This window comes from Lutjanus erythropterus, chromosome 21 (genome assembly GCF_056507025.1).
Source record: "Lutjanus erythropterus isolate fLutEry1 chromosome 21, fLutEry1.hap2, whole genome shotgun sequence".
NCBI classification, from domain to species: Eukaryota; Metazoa; Chordata; class Actinopteri; order Lutjaniformes; family Lutjanidae; genus Lutjanus; species Lutjanus erythropterus.
Window position 1 is genome coordinate 697,111 of NC_139337.1, and position 12,607 is coordinate 709,717.

General features: G+C 39.0%; 1 protein-coding gene across 1 annotated transcript in view; it reads right to left on the bottom strand.

Annotated features, from left to right (window-relative positions):
• Positions 1 to 12,607, bottom strand: part of LOC146307157 (piezo-type mechanosensitive ion channel component 2-like) — a 119,268-nt gene that overhangs the window by 47,419 nt on the left and 59,242 nt on the right. The window contains exons 26-33 of the mRNA XM_084747082.1: positions 11,656 to 11,812; positions 10,644 to 10,740; positions 4,163 to 4,328; positions 3,995 to 4,084; positions 3,141 to 3,229; positions 2,994 to 3,059; positions 2,791 to 2,909; positions 637 to 757 (exon numbers count right to left, since the gene is read on the bottom strand). Coding sequence (XP_084603208.1) covers positions 637 to 757; positions 2,791 to 2,909; positions 2,994 to 3,059; positions 3,141 to 3,229; positions 3,995 to 4,084; positions 4,163 to 4,328; positions 10,644 to 10,740; positions 11,656 to 11,812 — 905 coding nt within the window. The remainder of the gene's footprint in view (positions 1 to 636; positions 758 to 2,790; positions 2,910 to 2,993; positions 3,060 to 3,140; positions 3,230 to 3,994; positions 4,085 to 4,162; positions 4,329 to 10,643; positions 10,741 to 11,655; positions 11,813 to 12,607) is intronic.

The following is a 12,607-nucleotide window of genomic DNA, read 5'->3' on the forward strand; positions in this document are numbered from 1 at the left end:
TGGGGAGCCTGCTTCAGGCCACACTAGGGGAGGAGAGCCAGTGCCCCAGTCTTGAGGGTAGGCTCAGGGAGGCTGAAACCTGACCCTGGGCATGGAGAGCAAGTCTTAGGCCTGTCCAGAGTCTGAGAGCCATCTCTGGCAACAAATGGTCTGCTACAGGCCTGGCCAGGGGAGGAGAGCCAGTGCCTAGGTCTATAGGGTAGGCCCAGTTGGGGTGAGAGCTGGCCCTGGCAATACAGGGCCAGCCACAGGCTTGCCCCCTTTCAACCTGTTGCTGGCCCTCTGAGCACAGCACTGGCTTCCCTCCCCTAGGCAGACCTGCAGCTGGCACACCCAGGAACAGCTCTGTTAGACACTTGGCAGGCTAGCAGCAGGCTCTCCATGCCCAGGGCCAACAGAAGGCCAACAGAGGTCTGACAGTGGGCTGTTAAGGCGTTTTTTGTTTTTTTTTGTTTTTTTACTGTTTCTCTCTCAACAACAGAAATGTTAACTGATAATGTAAACCAACAGTAAGTCTGCTGTCATCGCACTGCGTCTGTGACAACATTGATGTCAGATGACCTTCATCTGTCCACTCAACACATACATCTGGACCTCCACTGTTTAACTCTCACACTGACATCTCTTTTTACTCACCTCCTTTCTTTTCCTCTTTCCTGCTCCTTTGTTCAGATGAGGTCTTCTTCCAGAGTTTCTTCTGGTTGTTCCGAGCTCTCATCGCTGTTCTGGAGTCTGTGATCCAGGCATGATAGACAAACTGAAAGACAGACAGGCAGACAGACACAGACAGACAGACAGACAGACAGACAGACAGACACACACACACACACACACACACACACACACACACACACACACACACACACACACACACACACACGCACACACACACACACACACGCACACACAAAGAATGGATGAAGCATACTATGCATGAACATGACTACATAGCAGGCTGAGGCTTTGAGCAACCTCATAGTTTCAAAGTATTTTCATTTCAAAGATTGTAATATTTTGATTTAGGGCAGGGTGATTAATCAAATTTCAGTTTCAAGTACGATTTTGGCTTCCCGCGATCATGTTGGATTTTGTATTGTGCTGTGAACACAACACACCCTTCCTTTCCTGCCAATTTCGATTTCAGCTTGCGCTGATTGAAGTAAAGTAACCCTGCATGGCGGGACAGGACACTGCTGAGTTACATGTTCACTGCTGTTTGTGGTAAATGAAAAACTTATTCCACATATTTGCCAGCTGTTTTAAACAGAACAAAGGAGGGACATGAGTGGACACTTTACAGCGCTGACACAGAGCTGCACTATGCAGACACATGCTTAGACATGCAAGAGGAGAGAAATCTTCCCACATCTCACAGGGCAATCTTTTTAACTTTTCTGTAGCAGAGGAAGAGATTGTCTGTTCATCCAGGAACACATTAAAAGCTTTGTGTTATAAATCCATGAGCTTATCAGCTCTGTGTGTTATTATAAATGAGCAGAATCAGCTGTTGACCAGTGCTCTGTTGTGTTGTATCACACCTCTTTTGATTCTGCGATGCTGGCTCGCTGTGTAAAAGGACGCACTGCACAATATAGTCACTGATATTTATTTTTATTCTTTTTTTATTTGTTTTATTCATTCATATATATTTCTCTCTCTGTATTATTTATTTTCTTTTATTTAATGTTTTTCAGTTCAATTATATTAAAAGTTAAAAGTCATTGTTTTAAAAAAGTTCAATAAATGTGTATAATGTTTTCAAATTGATGAATAATCATGTTTAATAATTGCGATTTCAGCATCAATCAATGCTGATAAAATAATTGTGATTATGATTTTTGCCATAATTGAGCAGCCCTATTTTGATCATATGTTTTTGAGCTCCTGTTGATTTAAACCTTTTTTTTTTTGGATAATATTAATTCTTTCAGTTGCCATGTTTTTTTTAGAAATTAGGCACAGCCATATTTGCTGGTATTTGAAAAAAAATGGCTGCTATCACTGATTGTAATTGTGTATAATTTGGGTAAGAAAATGAACTTTAATCATTGTGATTATATGTATATTTTGATGAATGATGTGTCCCTCTGTACTGGATATGGGGTTTTGTTTATCAAATATGTCTGTTTTTAACTTATAATTTAAATACAACCTAATCAGCCTATACTCATAAAGGGAATCTGCAATATTTGCTGTCAAAATAATTATTTATTTGTAATCGATTTATTATATTATCTATTTTCTTTTTAGATATGTGGTGGGTAATCTAGACTGTTGTACAGAGAGCTTTGTTTTTTTGCTATTTTTTGTTGTGTGTTTCAATAACCTCATGATAATTTTGACTTTTTTGTTTGCATGTGGGAATGGGATTGGTTGTGGAGAAACAACCACTCCCTATTTAAGATGGCTTCCCATGAACAAAAAACTGTTTGCCTGATGAAGGTCTAGTACTGAAACATCACAAATAAATGACATATTGCAAGTTAGACAGTGTGCGGGAGTCCTTTTGCAATTTTTTGATCATATGTTTTCAAATTAGTTTATGTCATATTTAAAATTTAGGATATAACTTCCCTAGTGCACCACTATATGGAGCTCAAGTATCACCAGTGGTACGAGAACCATAGTTTGAGAACCTAGGATTGAGAGATAATTGAACACTCATATGCTGAAGAGCAGCTCAGTTGAATATGTGCAGTTTAATTCAAACTTCATGTTTAGATGAGGGCCATGTGGAACAGTCAACAGCTCCACAACAGCTACTAAATGGTCACAGGCTGAGCTGCTCACCTGAAATGCTGATTTCTCAGGTAGCTCCTCCTCTTTCTGCTGCTCCTCTTCCTTCCTCTCCTCCTCCTCTTCCTCCTCACTGTCTGTCTCAAACAGGTAGTAATCTCCACTTCTCACCACTGTAGACACACATGCAGGTCAGATACATGCACAGCACTCTGAATGGCTGTAAGAGTGATGATGTCAGAGGTCATGTGACTCACTGGAGGCATGATTTACCCAGGGTCTCCACCACTCCTTCTGCCACCGCCCCTTCTTGTTCTCTGGACCTACACAAACACATATCAGTGCATTCTGTGACTAACAGCAATACTCTGTCTCACTCTTACCATGGCAACCTGTTTACACACCCTCAGTATGGGAGCTGTCATTGGTCAGAGTCAACATTTTCTCTTTTCCTCTGCGGAACTTCTGCTGTCGAGATTTGATCCTCTCCATTCTAAAGGAAACACAGGGATACAAAGGTTGAGCTGCCTCAACAAGGACTAATGTTTAAACCTGATACTTCCTACTTTGACTAGCAAACTACAGTATGTATCTTTTTGTTAACTTTTGCCAGTGAAAAATGCAGGGTTGTTTTTTTTTTTTTTTTAGTTTTTACATATCTAGAAAGGAAGCACATCTATCCATCTATGTATCAATCTATCTATCTATCTATCTATCATTTTAATTTGGGCAAGCAAACATTTTCATACTGATTAAATTATTTTATTTTGGTTTAAATTCACTGATTCTGGTGAGCTGTGCAGGAATTATTAACAGGCCACAGTTGTATGGTGGAACATTAGTTACATTTATCATTTGCTTGTGTTATTTACATTTCTTATTGATTCTTTACTAACATGTCAGTGTTAAAGTGTTGTGTAAGCACAACAGTGTCACAATAAGCATTATGGACAATGAGCAGCTGTTCAGTGTTTACAGTTTTAAAATAAAAAAATCTGTTATTTGCACAACTTTTTTGTTTTCCCTGCTATTGGTACTGCCAATGTACTGAACCCTGAAATTTGTGTACTGACTGCCCCTTGCCTCAACCCTGTTTTGACATGGACTCATCTCTATCTTAATGTTTTCACTCAGACTCATCTTGGTCTCAGTGTTTAGACTCTGACTCTTTTTTTTATCTCAGTCTTTAGACTTGGACTGTTGTGTTGTTGTGTTTGGACTTGTTTCTGACCTGGGTTGAGCTGTGTTTGTGTCTTACTGTCTTTTCAGCAGGTCCATGGACGTCTTCTCTACCTCCAGTCTCGCTCTGACAGCTTTTACTGTAGATGCCTCAAAGAGCTCCGCCCCCCTGTGACACGCATGAACATCATGTGACTGTGTATATGTGTGTGTTTGTGTTTGTGTGTGTGTATGTGTGTGTGTTTACCTGGAGGCCAGCAGTTGTGTATTCTGCAGGTCCAGGACCACATACAGGAAGTAGTGACTCCTGAAGACCCGCCTCTGCAGCAACAGGAAACAGAAACAGACGCCGTCCCAAATGATCCCTGCCTCATCGCTTGGCAACTCACACTGTTTACTGCTCTGCTGCTCCGCTGAGGGACAGACAGACAGACAGAAAGACAGGCAGGCAGGCAGGCAGACGTGAAATTCTCATCATTCACAACCCAATGAATAATGTGGATTTCACTCATTTTTGCGGGGCATCATTCACATCATTATGTAAAATTCCATGAAATCTGCATAATTCATGCTGGGTGATGCGAATTACATACAATTACACTAAATTCGCACCATTTCACCAAACAACCCAAATGATGAGCCTCAAATGCATTGGTATACACAATACAACGAAACCACTACACACACACTTGGTTAATATGCTCCAAGGTTATGGAACAGTAAAATCACTCAAAATAAAGATGAGCATGTGGAGAAAACTAATATAGACTTTCTCATTAAGGAGTTATTGAGGGGATTAGCCTTCACAGAGCACACAGGCTGGGCATACGGAGGCAACATGCATCTGTAGACAAACCTTTCAGAGATGCGACACTCAAAAGCCCTTCAAAACCCAGGTCAATCATCATGAAGTTGAGAATTATTAACATCAAGACATGGTTTTGGGCTGGGTTGGTGTCTCTCTGCAAAACCCTATGATAGGGTTCCACTACCTGTAGCTCTTTAGCCACTTTCCACTGGCTCCCTGTGCCTTTGGCAATAAATTATATGCAAAAGGACTCCTGAATACTGTGTAACCTGCAATATACAATTTATTTGCTACGTTTTGGTACTAGACCTTCATCAGGAAACTTTTTGGTCTACTCGCCTCTCCCACTCACCTGTCTCATCATCTAGACATACATGTTCCTTTAGTGCATAAAATTACATGGAAATTATTTTTTTTTTTATCGTAATTGTTGATAATGAGACCCTTTGTACTGTCAGCTATAATTGTAATGGACTTGTCAATAATGTGAAAAGATTTGAAATATTTATCTGGCTGAATAACAAAAATGAGTTTACTGTAGACTACTGTAGAAGAGGAAGAGAGGTTGATATGAGAATTTGGTTTAAAGAGCATCTGGATTATTGTTTGGATGGCACATGATATGGACGATTGTATAATTAATTTAGATGTTACAATCAAGAACTTTCAATTATATTTAGTTCATATAAATGCTTCAAATAACAATACTCCTAATTTCTTTGAACATATGTAGAATATGATCCAAAATTATGAAAAAAAGATCATTATGGTTGGAGACTTTGACACCATCCTAAACACAGATAAAGACAGAGTCGGAGATGGAAGAGATTAAAAGACAAAAAATGCAATGCCATTATATCCATTTCAGCTGACCAGTTTTCAAATGGAAAAAACAACTGGGAAAAAAAACAAAACATAAAATGCCTCCATACTGCTTGTCTGGAGTAATACAAGTCTCACATGGCTCCAAGCTAAGGATCTACAGTTAAGATTTAGGCTAAAAACATGGTCTAAATAACATTTTTTTCACTCAACTTGGCATGTCGATCAAACAGGATTTTTGGAAGGTCGCTGTCAAGGGGATAATATCAGACGTCTCCTTAAAATCATTGAATATCATGACAAGGACAATTTGCATGACTTGTTATTTATAGCTGCCCTGAATTAGCAGCATTGGTCATTTATTATGTTTCTTTAATGGTTAATTACACCAGTATGTAGAAGTTCTTTAACAGAAATGATGCTAATGAATGCTAAAATATAATAATTATTGTTATCCATGAATTTTCAATTTTACTGTTTTACAAAAAAACTGAAAAAACAGTAAAGCACATTATTATTTCTTGATTAAGATGTCAAATTCTAGTTATTTACTTGCATTCCTGAACAGAAAAATTTGTTTTAGTGGTTGAATGCTATGCTTGATTAATTTCTGACTACTCAGAGAAGCCCAGTGAGCCAGCTCAAATTCGGGTACAAAAAGGTGAATTCAGTTTGAAATTCCTCATTCCTGTTCACAATGGTAAAACGTTGAGAGCTCACTGAAAATGAAAGAGTACACATTAAAGCACGTCATGATGCTGGATGATCTCTGAGACAAACAGGAAGGACATAAAGTATCTCACAGTGTGGTCAAGTATGATTTGGAGTCAAACACTGGACTGTTGATGACTGGAAGAAGGTACTTTGGATGGACGAGTCCCAGTTTGAACTCTTTGGTCAGCATTGTTATGTTCATGTCCACAGAAAAGCTGGAGAAGGTTTTGATGTCAGACACACCCACAGTGAAACATGGTGGAGATTCCATTATGGTATGAAGTTCCATTTGTGGAAACGGCGTGGGCAAATTAGTGAAAATCGATGGTATCATGAACAAGAATGTCTACCACAGCATCTTGGTGCATCATGGAATCCCTTCTGGACTGAATCTGATTGGTCGTGAGTTCATACCCCAAGCATACTTCAAAGCTGTGCAGAGACTATTTGGCCAAGAAATAGGAATCTGGAGTACTGGAACCGATGGACTGGCCAAGTCAAAGTCCGGATTTGAATCCTACTGAATCCTATTGGGATTTAGTAGGTTCAAAGATTGATCGCATAAAACTTTCAACTAAAGCATGTCACGGCCCTGGCCTTGTCACTAGTTTGTCTGTTTTTCCTTGTCTTCTGTTTCCCCCTCCCCCTGTCTGTCTCTGTGGGTGCTTTTCATTACGTTGAATTTTGACGAGGAGAGAGGAGGCTTCTGGAGGAGCTCAGAGCGAGGATACACCGGTGTATCCTATGTGCAAGTCTTTTATCAATTAGGGGGCATGTTGTATAAATGACGCACTCCACGTTATCCTGAACACAATGAAATCATTTTAATTATGCAGTTTATTCTCACAGTTATATGATGAAATGCGACATGCACTGTCAGTCTGTGTGTGATGTGTCTGGCACTTTAGGATATAAAGGTGACTTTAACTTTTTTTGAGTGATCATCAAACAACACAAACCCATGCATATATTAGATGTTTTAAAAGAAAGTTTAAATGATCCACATATTTAAATCAAATTACAAAATTAAAGACTACTGTGAGTTTTTAGAAATTGTTCATAAATAAAGCCTTCTATGGGCATTCACCTGCAGTCCCTTTGACAGCTAATACAGCTGTGCAACACGTCATCAGTAAATTGATGTTGCTTCGGACTTTCGTCTCCTACATCCTCGTGTCTTTTCCTTGCATCCCTCTTTCATTTCAAGGAGGTGAGTGGAGGAGACGAGGAGACCAATTTACCAAATGAAAAGCACCCTGTGTCTGTGCTGTGGGTGTGGCAACTCCCTCACTCTCCTGGGTTCCTGATTGCTTCCATGCTACTGCACCTGCTCCCTGCTGCTCCCCTGATATCCATCCAGTAATCAACCCTGCAGTATAAAACAGTCCAGTCCTCACCAGATTGTTGTGTCTACCACTGCAGTACAGTCATGCTCCAGGCTGTTCTTTGAAATGAGAAGTTTACCTTGTTTATGCTGGGGAAGTTTTTGTGGATTCTTACCCTGTTTTTTCAGCTGACATAGGATCATCGCCTACCTGCCTGCCCACGCGCCCGTCCTGCCATGCTTCCAGCCAGCCAAACCCCTCCAACCTTGTCTACTCCCCTGCCATCAGCCCGCTCCCCTCTGCCTCCTTCCCCTGGATCTTCCCCACTACAGCCACACCCACTATTTTGCACTAAAACCCCTTTTTGTCACTCTGCTTTTTGAGTCTGTGTTCTGCACTTGGGTTCTCCTAGTGGACTGTGACAAAGCAAATCTGTGGAAACAGCTAGAACTATTTGGAACTCAATAACAAAAGAGGTTCTTGAAAAGTACATAAAAACAATGCCAGCAAGAATGCAAGCTGTTATCAAGGCCAAAGGAGGCCATACAAAATATTGCATTTTTTGGTTATGTGTGAAAAAGGACAATTTAGTTTATTTACCAAATAAATAACAATAACATTTTTAGTTTTAAACAAATTTTGAAAGATTTCTAAAATATTTGTTTTCCCTTTTTTATGACAGGTGGTCTAATAAATTTGTTAAACACTGTATGTACAAGGCATTGTTATATGCAGCTGTCTGTAATTTTAGATGTCTGTTGCCCCCATATTAGAAACTATAAATGGTTGGCGAATTATAGAATTAACTCTGCTATTAATAATTTCTTTATATCCTTTAAAAACATAATTTCTCATCCTTATAATTTTCAAACATTTTGGGAAAATTTATTTGATACTCCTCTTCCTTGGGTTAGTTTTTAGGTTAATTCATCTGTAATCTTGTTCTAGTTACTTATGTTCTTTTTTTTTTTTTTTTACCCAAAATGTTTTTACAAGAAATTGCTGACAAGAAAATTGCTTAAATTATGGTGAATAACTGATGATGCTTGTAGATTTTGTGCAGATGTTGAAGATATAATGCATTAATTTTGGCATTGTCCTATTCTTGCATGCTTCTGGTAGCAGATGGCAGTCTGGCTGAACAAGCAATCTTTTACATTATACTCAATAATAAATAAATAATAGGGGCACCCCTATAGCTCAGTTGTTAGAGTGTGTGCACCATGCAGCATTCCTCTAATTTGCAGCAGCAAGAACAGCCTTGCTTTTTGCTGTAATGTTTTTGCTGTAAAAATTCACAACCTGGATTTAACTAAGCAAATAGTTCAGATCCTTCCATTGAATAATTACTGCAGTTATTAATATGTTTCAGATGGAAACAAGCTATTTAAACCTAACTGATGCAATGAGTAGCTTCTGATTTCTTAATCAACCATGTCAGAAAACATATCCTGTGGTTGTGGAAAAGCAAAAAAACATCAAGCAAAGAAAACAACCACAGAGATTGCTGAAACTACTAAAACTGGGTTAAGAACTGTCCAATGCATTATTAAAACCCAGAAGGATAGCGGTGAACCATCATCTTCCAGGAAGAAATGTGGTTGGAAAAAAATCTTGACTGATCCTGATCATTATTATATATCACTGATCATTCAAATGTTTGGTGAAATCAAATCGTAAGATATATCAACACTAGAACTCATAGCTACGTTTAACAGTGAAAGTAAGAGCATTTCCACACACACAATACAAAGAGGACTGGGATTAAACAATTGTGTAGAATTAAGAAAACCACTTACAGACGAAGACAAAATTATTAGCCCACCTAGGAAAGTTTTAATTTTTTAAAAGTATTTCCCAAGTGCTGTTAAACAGAGCAAGGAATTTTTTAACATAGCTTTTCCAAACATCCTAATTTTATTTTGGATGCTTTGGACACAGAAACAAAAATATTTCACAAAAAACAAAAACTACCAGGGTCAAAATTATGTTGATGCTAATAGTCACTTGTGTATCCTTTTTGCTGGATAACAGCCTGCAGTCATTTGCTGTAGTTTACAACAAGTCTCAGACATGTCTCCTGAGGAATCCCAGACCATTCTTCTTTGGTGAGTCTCTCAAGCTCCTCCAGATTTGATTTGACCTTGGCCTTTCAATGGGATTCAAGCCAGGGCTTTGTGAAGGCCAGCCAGTAGCGTTCACTTTGGTCTCCTGGAGTTAGTTCTTCACCAGGAGCGATGTATGTTTTGGGTTGTTGTCGCGTTGGAAGACAAAGCGATGACCAAGACCCAGTTTAGCTGCTGACTGCTTGAGGTTTTCTTTCAAAATCTTCACATATCCTTCTTTCTTCATGATTCCTTCCACCTAGACAAGATTCCAAGTTCCAGACGCACTGAAGCATCCCCACAGCATAATACTTCACCACAGTGTTTCACTGTGGGGACACCTCTCCCTTCTTTCTCTAAATATAAGTCGCGTCTCTATGGCTAAAGAGCTCTAGTTTTGTCTGATCTGACCAAAGGACACGCTTCCAGTATGCATAATCTTTCTCCAGGTTGTCCAGTTGCGTACTTCAGTCTGGCTTGAAGGTGTGATTTTACAAGCTTTGACATTACAAAGTTAAAGCACATCATTGCACCACAGTGGTTAGTGCTATGGCTCAATAAAAAGATCATTAAATTTCTGAAATAAGTCTGTTATTGTGTGCAAATATAAATAATTTATGCTTTCTAAAGAAAACTAGTATGTTTAGAAATGCTATGTTGAAAATTCCTTGCTCTGTTAAAAAAGCACTTGGGAAAATTTTGAAAAAAAAACCTTTAAATTTCATAGGGGGTAATCATTTTGTCCTCAACTGTATCACTGAGGCTAGCTGGCTGATATCTCTGACACAAAGAAACACAGAAGTTGAACTCAGGACTCAACTACAAGTCTGATTTATCTGATGTCTAAAAACTATCAAAGTGGTTTGTTCTAAATATAATGAAATGAAAATATTAAGTTTCAGACTAACTGTCAAGCTGTAAACAGACAGACAGGTAGACAGATGAGTCACATACGTTTGGTGTATCCTTTGATGGTGCATGCCAAACTGAAGAGCTGAATCAGCCAACAGTGATTCAACACCAACGACTTAATAAAACCACAGGCCAGGATCTGGACACACAGACAGACACACAGGAAGACATACACACAAAAGGACAGACAGCTTAACTTTTAAACCATGTTACTCAGAGTACTTAAGTTAATATCACTATGATACCATGTCCCAACTGAATAGTGATCACTTTACATCTCACAACATCTCTCTGTCCATGGTGAATCCATTACATATGCACTTCTGTCATGTGATCAGACCACGGTGAGAAATTGGGACCAGTAAGAAGCCAGATGCTAGTATAATAATAATGCATTTTATTTATAGGCGCCTTTCTTGACACTCAAGGTCACCTTATATCATCAAAAATACTGTTGCATTGTGGGGCAGCTAGATGCATGGACGGAGAATGATGGGGAGGCAATGTGTCTTTGCTGGCTCACTTCTTTTCTCTCCCCGGAACTACCTCTCAGCCAATTACCCACTACAGGGGACACCTCCCCAAATAAAGCCAAAGAAAAACAAAAGACATAAACATGAACTTATGCCCAGCATTATAGTATGAATCTGTCTGGCAGATCTGAGACAAAAAAAAATATAATAAAAGGTAAGTGAGCATTTTTTATAGTCCTATGTCTGTACTTTTTAAACAGAAGATACACATTTTATATTGTGATATTAGGATGTTTCTTTAGCCAGCAGCAGGTAGGTTGTTACTACTGATGTCATTAGCAGAAAAATCATGCTTCCTGGATACCACCGCCAGATACTGTAGAGATAACTCCTTTTTTAGCTTTATGAATGAATTTGTAGAGTAGAAAGGTATCCAACATAAGTTCAACTCAAAATGCCATTTTGCATGTAGCCAGTTTGGACACACAGGAGAACAGATGTTCACACCACATTCAGGTAGGACACAGTGTGAAGATGAGTGTGATGATAATGATGATGATGATGATGATACAGCTTCTTACCGATAGAATGTTTTTCATGGTGATGACAAACACGTTGTAGCCAATCAGACAGTCCCAGTACACCAGGATGGATCTGACTGGTTTCAGCAGCAGGTCTCCGCCCACCAACAGGAAGTAGAAACAGGCCACCAGGTAACCCATACAGAAGATGCTGATCCTGGAACAGATATTGATAAGTGGTATTGTTTGGGTTACCTAGTGATCTCATGACTTTAAAGGTTTAGATGTAATCCCAGTTTTGATCAGTTGTTTCTGGTTTATATGAAGACGGGGAGGTGACATCATAGTCACAAAGTGACACAAGAGAAAACACAACAGGTTCTTTGCTTCCGTTTCTCTTCCTTCCAGCTCTGTCCAACCCCACCCTTTAACCCTGACATGGTGAACCAAGGCAGTGGAGCTGCACTGACTCTGAGCAGCAGGTGGGGTGAGGATGCTTCTGCTTCTGTTCATCAGATTGATTGAATGATTGATTGATTACTTTTACTGTCAGAACAAGTCTAAATTTTGACTTGTATCATAGTAGCTCCATTTGCAACATCATAAACAACAAACATCAGAACAGAAAGTATCTGAAGGATATGAGATTCTTTCTCAATGAAGACTTCTCTAAAAGTGTCTGGCAAAAAAAGGAACTGCTGCCCCAACTGAGAGGAAACGTTGGATATTTGATGATATGCTAGTTGTTCACTCTCCACATCCCAACTAGAACTGTTCTATTTGTGTACCACATTTCAATTTCTTTTTCCCCCTTTTTCTTAGATGGTTCATATACACATTCAAAGTGTCTTAATCAGTGAAATCTGCCAACATTAATAACAATGCCAGAGATTCTGAGACCTGTGTATCTAACTTATTGGCTTTAAAAATCTATAACTTATGTATTGATAATGATGGCATCTATGAATTCTTTATTCCAGATAAGGGTGCTGAAAATGCTAAATTGTAATGC